The sequence below is a fragment of the Paramacrobiotus metropolitanus genome, unplaced genomic scaffold, assembly GCF_019649055.1.
Source record: "Paramacrobiotus metropolitanus isolate TYO unplaced genomic scaffold, Prichtersi_v1.0 Parri_scaffold0000023, whole genome shotgun sequence".
NCBI classification, from domain to species: domain Eukaryota; kingdom Metazoa; phylum Tardigrada; class Eutardigrada; order Parachela; family Macrobiotidae; genus Paramacrobiotus; species Paramacrobiotus metropolitanus.
The window spans coordinates 1,336,331-1,351,375 of record NW_026570243.1 but is presented as its reverse complement, the minus strand read 5'-3'; the positions used below and the strand labels follow the sequence as shown (position 1 = coordinate 1,351,375).

Here is a 15,045-nt window from a genome sequence, read left to right as displayed (position 1 = left end):
AAGTGCAAAGAATAAAAACTGCAATAAAGAATAAAGATATTAAGATACCAGCGTCATATTTGATATTTATTTAATAGGATTGTAGTGTACAAGAGGTGTACCTGGTTCAATATGACAGCTGCATTTATGTATTATTGATTAAAGTGAAAGGTCATAAAATTAATTACTTGCCGGTTTTCTAGTTGCATAATTGTTGTTAGATTTTTCTTTAATTATACCCGCTCTGCAAAGCCATTTAACGTTTAGTTGCCTATGTTTGACAAGACACTTCTATTCGGTATTGATTCCTCTTAATAAATTTTTTGAGTAACAAATGTATCTGAAGAAATTAATTACTTTGAGAGCTTTGCAAATGTTTAAGTAATGGCTTCATCCTGCAGAATCGATATTATGTCTTGTGCGTCAAGTTATGCTCGTACTGTCATATAATGCATTCACCCAAGCCAAAACCGATACTACTGTAGTCTTACGATTGAGCACGCTGTAGCCCATCGAGCTGGTAAATTAGACAGCAACGAAATTCCTTTTTCGGTGGCACTGCTAGAATAGTTGCTCGATGTTGCCGATTTTTGCACACAGAAATGCTTTGCGAAATTTCTGTATCATTAAGCATTTTTTCAGATTACTGAATTGCTAGAATCCTGCTCCATGTGTCAATCATTAGCATCGGTAATTATATATAACCGTTTGGTCAACAACATTAAAGACACTTCGTAAGAAGGTGTCTTTTGCTGACAAAACAAAACAGTGCTACCCTTTCACCCTTTGTAAGCTAAAATACCACATCAAGGGGTCAAAAATCATCTGCATAGAGTACAGAGTGCCTGTAACTGTAAAGTAAACACTGGACAATGGCATGTGCATTTCCATCGCCAAGAAGTACACGTTAATCGGTATCCAGCAGATCACAACACTCGCACAGGTCAGCGTTAATATCATAAATGGCCGCACTGTCCTGCTTGAGACGCTGCTACGAGCACTGCTGTAGTACTGCTGACCACTATTTGTGGCATTCAAGGGGGTCTTGTTCCTTGTAATTGTGGTCTCCAGTTGCGTGGAAGCTCCCATGCGATCGCTGTTAGACTGCAAAAGCGCAATTATTTCCACCCGGCGCTGCCCGAAATTAAACGGCTCTGCCAGCGTTGGATGATCAGATACATATAGGCACCAATTATAAACAGCAGCGGTGTTACCCGGTTAATCAACGTTTCCGCGAGATTCCACTGAATCAGTGCGCCCGTAATTTGCGGGCAGCCTTTATGTATCTTGGGGTTGTAGTAATACAGTTGATCCAGAAGATACGGTGGCACATTTATAATGTTCGCGTAAATAACAACGGCCAGACAAATCAAAACTGCAATTCTTTTTGTATGGCGCTCTTTATACGATACCGGATAGATTACGGCCCACAAACGATTAACGGAAATCGACGCGTGCGACATGACGGGGATAATGCTGATGACCTTTTGAAAATACAGGTAAATGATACACACCCAACGCGAAAATGGCCAGAATCCAAAATATTCACTGACAGCTCCAATGGGCCAAGCCGTGCTGAGATAGATGATATTGGAAATAAATATTGCTATCAGGTAGATCGTGAAGGATGTAATCTGCGACGGACGTAGTGCATGGAAAATCAGCACTCCGAGATTTAGTAGGAAAGAGGCTAGCGTAACAAATGTTTTCAATCCTAACAAAACTGTCCATCCATACTGTGGATTCCCAGCCTGAAGAACGCTCAACAGGGTTACATAGTTGCTATACGGAGTTGTGTTGACAGGAAAGGATAAATTGCTGGATAGAGTCATATTGGTGTGTAAAAGAATGAGAGCTTTTCCAATTCGTCTCACCAGAGTTTTGTAAAAAACAAAATTGTGTAGGAGTACTGCAAGGATTAAATTTTACGTATTTGATTCATTAGCAGCGAAACAAAGCGCATGTCTATACTGCGCATAAGCCGACTGGATGCGCATAAGCATAAGCCGCCTGATCGTTCCGACTGGATGCTCTCCCAGCGCCGTCTTCCGATAGCAAAGCGATCACTCCTCGTGATTTCCGGTAAAAAGAGTGTGAAACTGGATGCTCCACGCTCATTGTTCAAGAGACCGACGATTCTCTGAGCGAGCCCAAAGCTTCCAAGAACGCAATGCCTTGTTTCATTTATGAGACGGTTATACGAGTATAAGCAGTGTCAGGCTGACAGTGCATAATACTCGTATATATGCATAGCAGTGCCTTAGTGCTTACTGCACAACAATATCTACCGTAGTTTTCTTCATTCCAAGCAGAGTTAATAAATGAAAATTAATTACTTCGTGCAGAAATTTGTTCAGTCTCTTGCCATAATATCATAATATCGTTTTTCGAGTTATTTAAATTACTTTGTAGTGTAATGCAGCAGCTGCAGTAAAGTCTTTTGCTTTAACTAAGCAGCTATTTAAGTACGATATTCGTATCGTAATGATGCCAACGGATCATATTTATGTTCACGTACACATCAAGCTTCAGAACCAGAACTTAAATTTAAAATTTGTATTTTATCTTTAAAGTATTGAACACGATTTGCCGCAGTTCTTGGATGCCTATCATAAAGAGTAGCGGATCAACAACAGTATGCAGCAGCTTCAGCATAATACCAGCCGATGAAAAGCTGTAATCCCGTGAATTAATGCAATAATATATGTTGGCTGGTGTCCAGCAAATCAACACACTAATGGTCAGCAGTGTCAGAATTGTGAAGGAGTGTGTTCGATTAGACGGTGTCCGTTCCGCGACGTTTGTTCCTTCTGCAGCGGTTTCCCTCGCATTACTATTGGCGATGGTCGACTGGTCTACACGCCCACGCCAACGTTTCCGCCGACGTATTTGTCGGCATAATACACACAGATAAGACGCGACAATAATAATCTCCGGTGCAACATAAAACGTAGCTGAAGTAATCATAAACCACTTTTTAATCGGCATCCCGAGTTTAGTACCGAGAAAACATAACTGATTGGCTTCGTCGGTACGATAGTATAGGCTGTCCAACAGCGTGCCGGGTGAGCAGAAAAGCACAACGATCAGCACTAAGCCGATGATTGTCCGTATGGCTAATTGCTTATTGTGGTGTCGTTTGTACGACAGTGGATAAGCGATGGCCCAGATACGATTCAGGCAGATGAGCAGATGACACGATGGCGTTAACAGACCGAGCGGAATCCGTATGAAATTTAGGACGCCGCAGAATATGGCGGCAGAATTTCGGGATGTTACTGCATCTTTAATAAGCAACAGTAAAGGATTTTGCATGATGCTGTACACCAGATTCCCCGTGGTCAAGGTTAGGATATACAATGTAAAGGGCATGACGGGGAGGCTGCGGGAAATGTACCAGTACAACATCAGCGCGTTAAAAAGGGATGCCGAAATACAGATGGCACAAGTCCATGATAAAATTGGACTCCAGATTGCTAGATAATTGACTGTGGATGCATTACTGGAATTGAGCGCACTAACGAATGGAACACCCGAATTACTGTAATATGAACCAGAATCAATGACTAGTATCGCCTTTACCTGCATCTTCAATGTAAAAAGCTCCTACAAGTACCTCGCGCTAAAGAAAAATACCAAGTGACTGAAAACATTTAGATGGGTATAAACGCCCGGTTGAAGCGGAGGCGATGCCTCTCACGAAGTTCTTGGCAATGGCAAAAATAATTTCAACTTCATCCTTCGAACATTCGGGTAAGTTGCATTAAATCAAGAATGGTTATTCGAGCCAAATTACAGCCTTACAGGTATGTTTCAGTACGTATTCGCTAAAACATTCTTTCTTTGTTCATGGTAATAGTTAATGATATCAAGTTACAAATCATTTACATTCAGGATACATATCTGTACAGTCAGATCATACGCTATATATGATTTCGCCCTTTGACGCACTTCCGATACTTTAATTCCTTATATCATTTATAAGTGTATTTAGATTCCATATTCCAATTAATCGTATCATAATTATACATCACATCTGATGCTCAAAATTTGTTGTTTATTTGTAGCTGGTTTCACGTGCTGCCAGCCTCGAAACACGCGAACGGCACCATCAATAACGACAGCAGAGCGTGCATCACAAATAACCACCACAGAATTCATCGTTGCGGATTATCTGTTTCTGTGGACCATGCGGATTTCTATTTCTCAATGCATGAAATTTTCAAAAATAGCAAATAGCATCAGGAACGGTTTATTTGGCATAAGCAAACACGGCGACAACTGAGTAAAAGTTTGTACACAGAGATCATCCGGCAAAACAAACTGCCGCATCAGCGTCTTCATGCCGGTTTTACAAAATGTAAATGCCTTCTAACGGTTGCAAGGTACACAACACACCGATTTCCGAGATTGTGATTGTAAAGTAAAAATGTCTGTGATTAGCATACGGGTTTCCCACAGATATAAAGCATGCCGTTCCGAATATCTTCGGTGCAGGCTGCTACGCTGTTGTACAATTGCGGTCGGTGTACATGTTTGCGATGAACCATATACAGATAGAGCGACACAGAGTGGTTTATACGTCTTTGGTATTTCTTCTTCTAGGAGGTAAAAATAAGAATTTGTATGGCGTTTCTTTACCGGTTGCCTCGTTTTAAATATGACTGCTTCCGAAATAATATTTGGGGCAATTATTACTTTACAGGAGCGGCTAGCCAGCGAAATGGCGGACGTAGACCGCAACGCCACAACGGCTCTCCCAGCGGTGCATCTGTATGCCGGACACAGCCGTGCCAAGAAACCGGTGCGGACACTTGACTCTCAAAAATAACTGCAATATCATTTCAGGGAAACCATGACTAGCGGATAAGTCTAATTTTAGTCTGCTGCTTTCCGCGATATTTTGACGTTCTCCTTTTCTTAGCCAAAAAGTATTTGGAAATGATTAACCCGTCTGCGAATCCATGTAACGATTTCTATGAATACGCTTGTGGGAAGTGGATAACGGCCACAGAAATTCCGGATAATGAAACATCGGTTAGTCCGTTTGATGAACTGGATAAAAAGAACAAGCTGATCGCTCAAGGTTCGGAGAAGAGAAATGCTGTTGCTCTTTCACAGATAATTTGTATTCAAAGAAAACTCAATTTATTTCAGACATCTTGTCCCGCACACCCGACGGCATGTTCTCAGCGGAAATGAAGGCAAAACTGATTTATACTCAATGCAAAAACGAGGGTATGTCAGAGACGCTATTCGGTTGTTTTAATTATGTTTCTCTTTAAAACGCAGCTCAGGTTACGTTTACTAATATTTAATCATAATCGTTTTAGAAGAAACCGAAAATCTCAGAGCAAAACCAGTCCTTGATATGCTGGCAGAATACATGGGTGGCTGGCCATTGCTCGAAAAAGACCGCTGGGATTCGTCAAACTTCGATCTGTTCGACATCCTAAATAAACTGGCTTTCATTGGAATACAGCCGTTCTTCCAGCTCACTGTTTTCAATGACGTGCAGAATCCCTTACAAAACCTCATCTATTTGTATTCACCGACGACTTTTGCTACTGTCGACTTCCTAATGGACGAAACGATGGGATCAGTATACAATCAGAGCTATAAGGATTTCTTAACAAAGGTCACCTCTTTGTTATTGGCCGATATTGGCAGCCCGGATGATGCGGTCGCATCTGACCTGGACGACATATTTCAAACGGAAGCGTTTATTGGAATGGTATAAATCAGTTATGTGCTCATCGCAGAATCAAACAAACTAATAAATTTTTGATTTAGGCCAAGTTTACCGCAGTGGAGCAAAAGAGTGATAAGAAGTTCTTAAACAAAATTACCCTTTCGGAGTTATCGACAAACCCGTTTCGTTCAGCAGTTCTGACGAATATCACCGGATACATTAAGACAATATTTCAAGCAGCCGGTCAGGGAGTTTTCGAAGACTCAATCGTCGTCGTTCCTGACTTGCAATTTTGGGATAAACTGGATGCAAAACTGCTTGAGTTGGAAGAACTAGGCGAAGAGGGCAAACGTCGTATGGCTAATTATATTGGCTGGCAGATGATTAAAGGATACGCGGCGTATTTATCGTACGATTATCGCCGTGCAGATGCTGAGTATTCACAAAAAGTGACCGGCACGGCGGAAATATACATGGCATCGGTTGGAGAACGATGTCTACAAATTATCACGGGGTTTATGCCGTTGGCACTGGGCGCAGTGTATGTTCGGGATGTGGTTCCTCCAGATCTCAAAGAAAAGGTACTTGAGCTGGAACAATATTCTCTGTACATACTAACAAACCGAATGCACGTATATTATGTTAACAGGCTACGATGATGATTGACGATATCAGGCAAGGTTTTCTTGAACTCTTGAACCAAGCCGACTGGATGGACCAGGCTACACGCGAGCGCGCCGATCAAAAACTGTCAACGATTATTGATATGGTTGCTTATCCAGACATTTTTGTCAGCAATATTTCCGCTGTGAATGATGAGTACGAAGATGTATGTACAGTATACAAATGTTAAAGTCCGAAAGATGCCAAAAAACCTTGCATGTTGCGACTGCAGTTAAAAGTACATACTGTATGTTAAGTATTTTCAGATTTCTCTCGGTGCAACGTTTGTCGAAAGCGTCAACCAGCTGATGAATTACACATTTACCGGAGATCTGAAACGGTTAGGGGATCCCAACATTCGCGGCGATCCTGTGGTCAACACAGGGGATATAACGGTAGTGGATGCATCCTACAATCCCATCGCCAACTTGATGCGTAAGATCGAACAACCAGAAAATATCAACCATGTGTAAGAGGTTGTTTTGATACTAGGTATCCCTGTTGGCATATTACAGCTTCCCTTTTTCAACGCCGGCAGTCCACAATATCTGAATTACGGCGGTATCGGATTTGTTATTGGTCATGAAACAACCCATGGTTTCGATGATATGGGTACCCGAAAACTGACCTTTGTTTAATGATCTTTGTCTTTTCACAGTGTATAACCTTTCCAGGCTCCCTGTACGACGATCAAGGATTTCGTAAATCCTGGTGGACGAACGAAACTTACGATACGTATCAAAAGCGCGTCGATGGTATTATTAACCAGTACAATGCGTACATTACACCGTATGGCAAAATTAACGGCAAACTGACATCAGGAGAAAACGTAGCGGATAATGGTGGATTGAGAGCGGCGTATAAAGTACGAAACGCGAGTTGCACAGTATGTGTGTGTTTCTGAGGTGATAAATTGGAAAGTTTTATTCTAGGGTTATAAAAGGTATCGGGAAAGAATAGGCCAACCCGAGCCGGTGCTGCCTGGATTAGAGAAGTTTACACCAGAACAACTTTTTTTTATCTCATCAGCTAATGTAACTGCACTTTCTTCTTTCCGCCATTGAAACGGGTCGTTTAATGTTTTTTAAATTAATGCAGATTTGGTGCTACAAAGGCCGACCAGAGGTAGCTCGCTCCGAGCTCCTAACGGAAGTGCATTCGCCTAAGAAATTCAGAGTAAACGGGGTTGTCTCCAACATGCCCGAATTCGCACAAGCCTTCAATTGTCCAAAGAATTCTAAAATGAATCCTAACCGAAAATATGTTGTTTGGTAAAACAGATCTGATACTGGGGATAAACACCGTGAACGGTAATAGGCTACGAGTCTGCTTGCAACATGTACAGTAAGACTGCTGAACATTGTGCTATCAGTGTCTCGGTGATTGACATATGGGAAAAACTTAAAATGCGCAATAAGTCAATAAATAAAATTCGAATTTTAATACAAACCTTAGGCTTTAGAATATAGCGTTAAAAGGCCAGTGTAGTAAGAGGCCAGTGTACGTTTCAATACTAGTAAAAGCTCCTATTTTGACCCTTCACTAAATTTTATTTAAATAACTAGCTTGACAACGTAAAATTTTTAGGAAATCTTTGTATTTATTGAGCTCGGATAAACCAGCAGTGCCTGTGTGGTACAGCACACAAAAGAAATACAGAAATAAGTAAAGGCAATCCAATTAAATCGAATACAGCGAAATTATCAGAAAATTTTATATTGTGAAACGAGTTGCTGAAAACTGAAAGTTAGTCAAGGGGCAAGTCTGCATTTATAACAATTAACACATTAGCCGCAGGCTCGTAACATAAACTTTCACCAGTATGACCAGGATTATGGGAATTTGTGCATTAAATTGACAAGCATACGATGTGTGTTATAAGTATGACTAAATTTGTTTTTGGCCCCGCCCACTGGACCATTGCCTATGAAAATGCTTTTTTAAGTATTCCCAGTACCTACTCTGTCTTTTGTTAAAAGATGGAATTTTTCTGAGGGGGAGCCTCTGGCCGTGCCCTGGTTAGTAGTTTACGTACTGTTGATTTTCAAAGAAGGGAAACTTGAAGGGAGAATGTTGCTTCTTTGTTTGATTTTTCAGTATCCAGTACAAAAATATAGCAGACGTTTTAAAACAAGGCGAAGATGATCATAAAAAGGGTCATCTTTGAGGTATAGCTCATGTGATTCTCGCAAAAATGTCTAATCTTACTCCTGCGCAAACAAATGCTTTGACTGCATGATTTACAAGTAGAATTCAATTAACTAATTTGTAAGCTAAAATACTCACAAAAGAACTAGGAGCGCTAATTACAGGTGTTTCAGTTCGCTTCGCTTACCTGATGGTTTATGGTTAGATAACGACAAATTAACGTATTGCGAGCATATATAGCGCCACAGGCAGAAGTCTACGGAATCCCTAAGGAGGTGCTTTACGCTTGTTAAATGTTACCCATTAGAAAGTATTAAGATCACGTGAGCTACGTAATTACGATTACGTCTGTAGTTCTGTTCCTTGAGTTCAACACGCTAGAAAATCTTGACCCCGAGATTCTGTTTCCGTTTTTACACAAACTTAGTGGAACAGGAAGTTTTTGCTCCAAAAACAGATCAATGAAACGGACGATCTCCAGTTAAAGAAATATTGCTGCTGACATTCACAGTTATTCGATAAACAGGAAACCGGAATGCGAACATTTTCTAAGCCAACCGGAAAATTTATTTTTGGTTGACTTGCTTCTTGGAAAATTTTGCCGCATCTGACATTTAAATACTGTGACCTAATCACCAGAAAGAAAACAACACCGAACCATTTTAAACAGCGAGTTTGGCTAGTTATTTTTTCAATGATGATTTTTGGTTTCTTCGGCTATACAGCAATGATTCAGCCACAAACCTTCAATACGTTCGGTTCTTGGAACCTTAGCCATTTCCTTCACAATGCAACGTGGAACCTTACGAATCTGTATAACATAACGGGTGCAGCTTCAGGATGGACAATTTTAACAGGAATCAAAACCAGCGTATCGGTAATCTCCTTCACACTAAACATGGCAGTACTGATATTTCACGCGGTGTTTCCATCGCATATCACACCATTCACAATCTATCTCCTCGCTATATTTGCATCCAACGTGGTACATCTCAGCGTGGTGCGAACACTGGGCATCGTTAACGACTTGCGCGGCATGTGGCCATTCGGACGGGCGGAGTGCATGCTGTTTCTGTACTTTGAAAAGGTCATCAGCATTATCCCCGTGATGACGCACGTGTTGATCTCGGTCAACCGATTGTGGGCTGTTGTATATCCGGTTTCATACAGGGAGCACCATACCAAAACGATGGCCACACTGATCTGTTTGGGTGTGGTCGCGTACGCCAACATCCTGGATCTTCCGCCTTTTCTTTTGGACAGACTGCGCTACTACAACTGGGATAAAAGCAAAGGATGCCCAGAAATTACAGGGACGTTCATTTTGTGGACACAGATCGAAACTTTTCTCAACCGGTTTCTCCCGTTACTCTTCATCATTGTCGCGTACATCTTCCTAATTATCAAACGCTGGCAGAAGAAAAAGAAGCTACAGCCAGGAGAGAAACGCGACAAACCGCGCAAGAATACCGATGCTAAAGCTTTGCCATCAGCGCAAAATGTTTGCCGTATCCGCATGGCCAGTTGTCGCAAGCAAAACCGGAGTCGCGACAAGCAGCCCCATAACGTCAAGAATAATCTCCCGGTAAGGACCGTCCGGCCGTTCATGATTCTTACGCTGACCTGTATCAGTGTTCTGATTTGTTGGATACCAGTGGATGTATACTTTCTGGCGATGAAATTTAACGCACGCATGTCGCAGACGGTGTTTATCGTAACGGGGACGTTGTTCTCCGTGCAAATGATTTTCGATCCGTTGGTGTGGCTTGTTAGTCTGCGTAAAACTAAGTCCTAAATGACCGTACATAATAACTATAACGTAACATTTCCCTGTAGTTGAATAAGTTGGTTTATTGGGATTACAACTGTTATTGGGATGAAGCAGTGCAAAGAAGCATCATTAGGTTATTCACATTGACAGTGGTTAAACTCAAAATCACGCAGTAATCATCATTAATTCAACACATAGTACACTTCATCCAGTCTCTTGCCAGTACAAAACGTTTCCTGAACACACGCAGCGTTACCTCGCATTAAAGCAACACTGATTCTCTGCTTCAGAAACTGAGTGGACCGTTTTCCTGTGTCCTCTCAAAAACCATCTTACCGAGTGTAGACATCTTACATTTCGATTCTTTACCCCACACGCCCATTGTTTCGAAAACCAAAGCAGAAAAGTTGAGATGTTAGGCAACAGAAAAGCGTCAAGGGTACAACGGCTTTAATATCTCCACTTTCTTAAGCAGATCAAGAAATATAATTAGGATTTTCGACATTTCGCTGCATAAAATTGACAATAAAGCACACGCCTCTGTCTAATTTCTGAATTTGATAGCTGATTATTATGCATTTGAGCGAGTAATTCACAGTTGCTGCCTTTTGTAACAAAAGATTTAATGACTTGGCAGAATCTCTACCGGGATAATAACACTGATTCGGATAGGTCATGTCTAAGTGCGTGTGATTTCTTTTATTTCCACGCTGCTGTTCGGCTTCAAAAAGCTGAAATTCAAATGAAACAGAGATTGCTGTGTATACAATGTACAATACATATGCCTACTACTTACTGTACAAGTGTACATTCATAAGACATCAAGATTTAATAACCAAATAAACAGCGAATGTATCCCACATTTTGTTCGTTGCATGATTAAGAGACCGTTGCGGATCCAATACAAGCGTGATGTTTCGAATTCGCTTATAAGGGCGTCATTCAATTATTTTGTAACAGCAAAAGCAAAATTTCGCCACGTAAACAATGTTACACAGACTTACGAAATGAAATTGAAAGGCCACTCATCAAATTTACACTGCGCCTCTATAGTTAAAAAAGAATTGGAGACGACCGTCAAAACAGAAAGCAGCAAGAGGAAACGTAAAGTTACTGGTCATATTTCGACCACAATTGCAATTTTCTAATACGCGATTACGCGAAGCAAGCAAAACAGAACGGTACTGGGGGGACTGGGGATCAACTAACACCACGAGCACGCGTGGTAAAATGAGCGTTTGTTGAATTTGACCTGGCGGATCACGGAAAAATCACTTCCAAAGATGTTTTGTCAAAGACCTTTCCCGCGTTCCGATACTAGTAGACATTAATTTCTCTGAGAGTCAAAGTAGGCGTAGGAAAACTGATAGCTACAGTATTCAGTATTATACACCGAGAACGCTTCGCGATATGCTCGTCGGTAATAAACGACCTTTGCTTTAAGCTGTTTTCAAATAATTCCTAATATTACGTATATAAATGACGAGACTTCTGCCTGAGCGAGATCATTGATTACGAAGGGTAAACACAACAAATCATATTGACAAAATGACGCAACTAAATTCTTCGTTCCGAGAAATGCTAACTGTCGTAAATTTTAACGGTACACATATGCTAGACCATTGGACGATTTCAAGCATCGTCGACATTGTAATAAGTTCCGTTTCCGTCGGCCTAAATGCGGGTGCTTTGGGATATCATTGCGTTTTTCCATCGCGCATTACTTCTTTTACGGTTTACCTTTTAGCGTTATTCGTGGTGAATCTCGTTTACTTGATGGTGGAACGGCCATTTAGCACCATCCATCAAGTATACGGGAGTCGGGATTGGAGCAGTTCACTATGCATTTTGCGTTCTTATGCCCAGAAGGTCATCAGCGTAGTTCAAGTGATGTCACATGTGCTGATTTCCAGCAGTCGTTTATGGGCTATGATCCGTCCTGTCTCCTTTCGGAACCGGCATAACAAACACATGACCGTTCTAATTTATCTAGTAATGATATTTTATGTCCACATCATAGAAATACCACCACTGATTACCGAAATGGCACGATCATTATCAGCTGGTAAACCACGCGGATGTCTCCTGCTGACTTTACCAGGATGGAATCAAGCGGAGATGTTGATCTGTCGCATATTACCCTTGCTTTTTATCATCTTTGTCTATGTTTTCATCATTCTGAAGCGAATGCAAAAGAAACGGTCTCATCGGCGTACCGGCATTGCAAACGTAAACACTGGTGACTACAGTACCGTGGAAGCCAAGCCATCATTGTTATCGAAACACCTGTCGACAACAGTAAACCAGGAAACCAGCACCGGCCGGCGGAAAATTGCCAAACCATTTATTGTTCTGACCCTTACCTCCATCAGTGCTTTGGTTTGCTGGATGCCGACTGACATATATTTCTTTTCTGCCATCATCTTTAACGTCTGGCATTCGCCAGTTGTTTTCAGTATTGTATCTGTCTTCTATTCCTTACAGATGCTGCTTGATCCGTTGATATGGATATTTAGTTTAAGAGGATAACCTGCTTGCGGCGCAAACGCGCTTCTGATAATTTGATGTTAGCTAGCGGTACTTGATATTCTAAATTCGAGTGTTAAATATTTGACTAGGTCATTCATGCGTCGACATTCAGTTGTATGCTGCTGCTTGTATGAAGTCTTAGTGTCAAATTCATTCTTGTGTGTTGATTGTGCTCTACGATTAAATGACCTGCTGTTTCGAAGTTTGATACAGCGTGTGTTATGGGTCCTACAGTGACCCTCTAGAGGTGGGTGTGGCCATGATCTAGCTATCTTTGCCTCTCATTGCTTAGGAAGGCTTAACTACAACATGAGTATCCATTACTTGACCGTTTCGGGTTCGAAATTCTTAGAGAAAGGTATTGCCGTCAAGAGGAATCAAATATGACTTCATCTTGGAATGAGACCCATTTGACAAATTGATGGGCGCATTCTTAACTAGCAGCCAAGATTTGCTGCCTAATAATGACACCCGGTCTGTTGCAGTTGTCGATTGATGCAAATGGCATAACTAGAATATCTGTATAAACGCCGATCTGACCCGATCGCAACACAGTGTCGTTCGCTCACTACGGTTTGTAAATAAAATGGTTTGTAATATTTCATGCTGCTACTGTCGATCTCTATTGAATCTATCGACTGTTCCTATCGAGAAAAAAACTACGATAAACCTGGGCTGGGCCAACATACCACGTATCTGTAGCTGCTAATGTGTTTGTGTAAGTACTACCATAAACCTACGTACTTCTAGTATAATTCGTGCAAGTACTCCGCTCGCTCATTGGTCACTTCTACTTATAATACTGTAACGATAGAAAATCTTAGTACCGCCAGTTGGGATTGTTTATTGCTTTTCTACATCAGTTATTGGTTCATTCATTGCTTGTCTTCCTCATTAAGATCATGTGAATCAGCATCTCATTGTCTTACCGCTTTACCGCTACAATCTCGATGCTCTTAACTTTTACTTTGGCGCACTGGAATCATTCTTGGATTTGCTTCTTGCCAGCTAGCTAACCTTGCTTTTTGCCTTCTTGCCCTGTGTACTTGCTAATAAGAATCTTGCCGTGACTGCCATGTCTTGCGTTGTTTTTTGTAAACACTTCGAGATGAATCGTCTCATCTCCCACACAGTAGTTGTGTAATTGCCGCCTTGCTTCCGGTCAGCATCGCTGCTGACCGTGCCAGCCTTTTGATTGTCAGTTAGCCTTAACAGCCGCTACATCGTGGTACGGTGGATTAACCATCCCACTAGAACAGCAGTTTAACCGGCTGCTGTTGCATGGCGCTCCTGGACTTCGGACCAGTTTAATTCTATCCGGCGCCGACTCTCTTGCCAAAATCTTACGCCCCACATTACCTAGACGGCTTTCCAAGGAAGTCAAGCGCCTCACCTGCACATCGCGCGCTTCCACCCACCACCAGAAAGTCTTCCTTGCCATTCATAAGGGACCGGAAATACCGGATTTCCTTAAAGATTACCGCATACCGCGATTATCAATGGGTAAGTTACTACCATGTTGCAGTTGGTGAAAACATAATTTCAATTTTGTCGGATTTGATTACTTATATTTCCACCTAAGCCGGCTAAAGTTATCGAAGCCGACGATCTTGTCGTTTTGCAGTCGCTAACTCAATTGTTGTTTTAACTTTCTCACATTACTGATATTAAAATTATACACACATTACATAAGTTTTCAGGATAAATATCATTTCTTTTGTAAATTACATACTTTCTCACGTGGCACACCCAATCTTGTTTTGTGCGTATCACAGTATAAGTACTGTATATGTTAGAGAATGAGCAGCTTACATTAGCCTGGCGCCACCTAAATGTTCCTTTTCCCACATTACCAACATAAGGAAGAGAGAAATGTAGATTCCTTTCCCAAACATTAAAAGAATCGCTCCAGTAGATCCATGGCATCCGAGCCAGAATCTTTGACAGACCAGCTGAGCTATCTAACGAAAGCTCAACTGCTCGCAGTCAGCAAGCGTCTTGACCAAAACATTGCCCAGTCTAAGAAGAAAGGCCACTTCGTGAAAACATTAGCCGAATACATGACAACACATAAAATCCCTTTCTCCACAGTAGATCCTTCACCTCTACCACACCTTGTCAGACAGACAGATTCTCCCTCCCGCAGCTCATACGCAACAGCGCGCTCAGATTCACAGTTTCACGCGCAGCGTTCAACCGCGCAACCCGAGCTGGCCGTCGGTCAGCCCAGAGAGGCCACAGAGCCAGAGAAGAACCCGCCGTC

General features: G+C 41.7%; 2 protein-coding genes across 2 annotated transcripts; both read left to right on the top strand.

The window, feature by feature from the left end:
* Positions 1 to 4,417: 4,417 nt before the first annotated feature.
* Positions 4,418 to 7,765, top strand: LOC129587106 (neprilysin-11-like). The gene is made up of 12 exons (XM_055480700.1): positions 4,418 to 4,587; positions 4,685 to 4,783; positions 4,904 to 5,065; positions 5,137 to 5,217; positions 5,313 to 5,713; positions 5,773 to 6,252; positions 6,321 to 6,500; positions 6,601 to 6,769; positions 6,827 to 6,946; positions 7,009 to 7,199; positions 7,267 to 7,368; positions 7,433 to 7,765. The coding sequence occupies exons 1-12, from the start codon at positions 4,512 to 4,514 to the stop codon at positions 7,607 to 7,609; spliced, it is 2,238 nt and encodes a 745-aa protein (XP_055336675.1). The 5' UTR covers positions 4,418 to 4,511; the 3' UTR covers positions 7,610 to 7,765.
* A 1,615-nt stretch (positions 7,766 to 9,380) lies between these two features.
* On the top strand, positions 9,381 to 10,277 carry LOC129587045 (alpha-2B adrenergic receptor-like). Its single transcript, XM_055480621.1, has one exon. It carries the CDS (start codon positions 9,381 to 9,383, stop codon positions 10,275 to 10,277), a length of 897 nt encoding a protein of 298 aa, XP_055336596.1.
* The last annotated feature ends 4,768 nt before the right edge of the window (positions 10,278 to 15,045 follow it).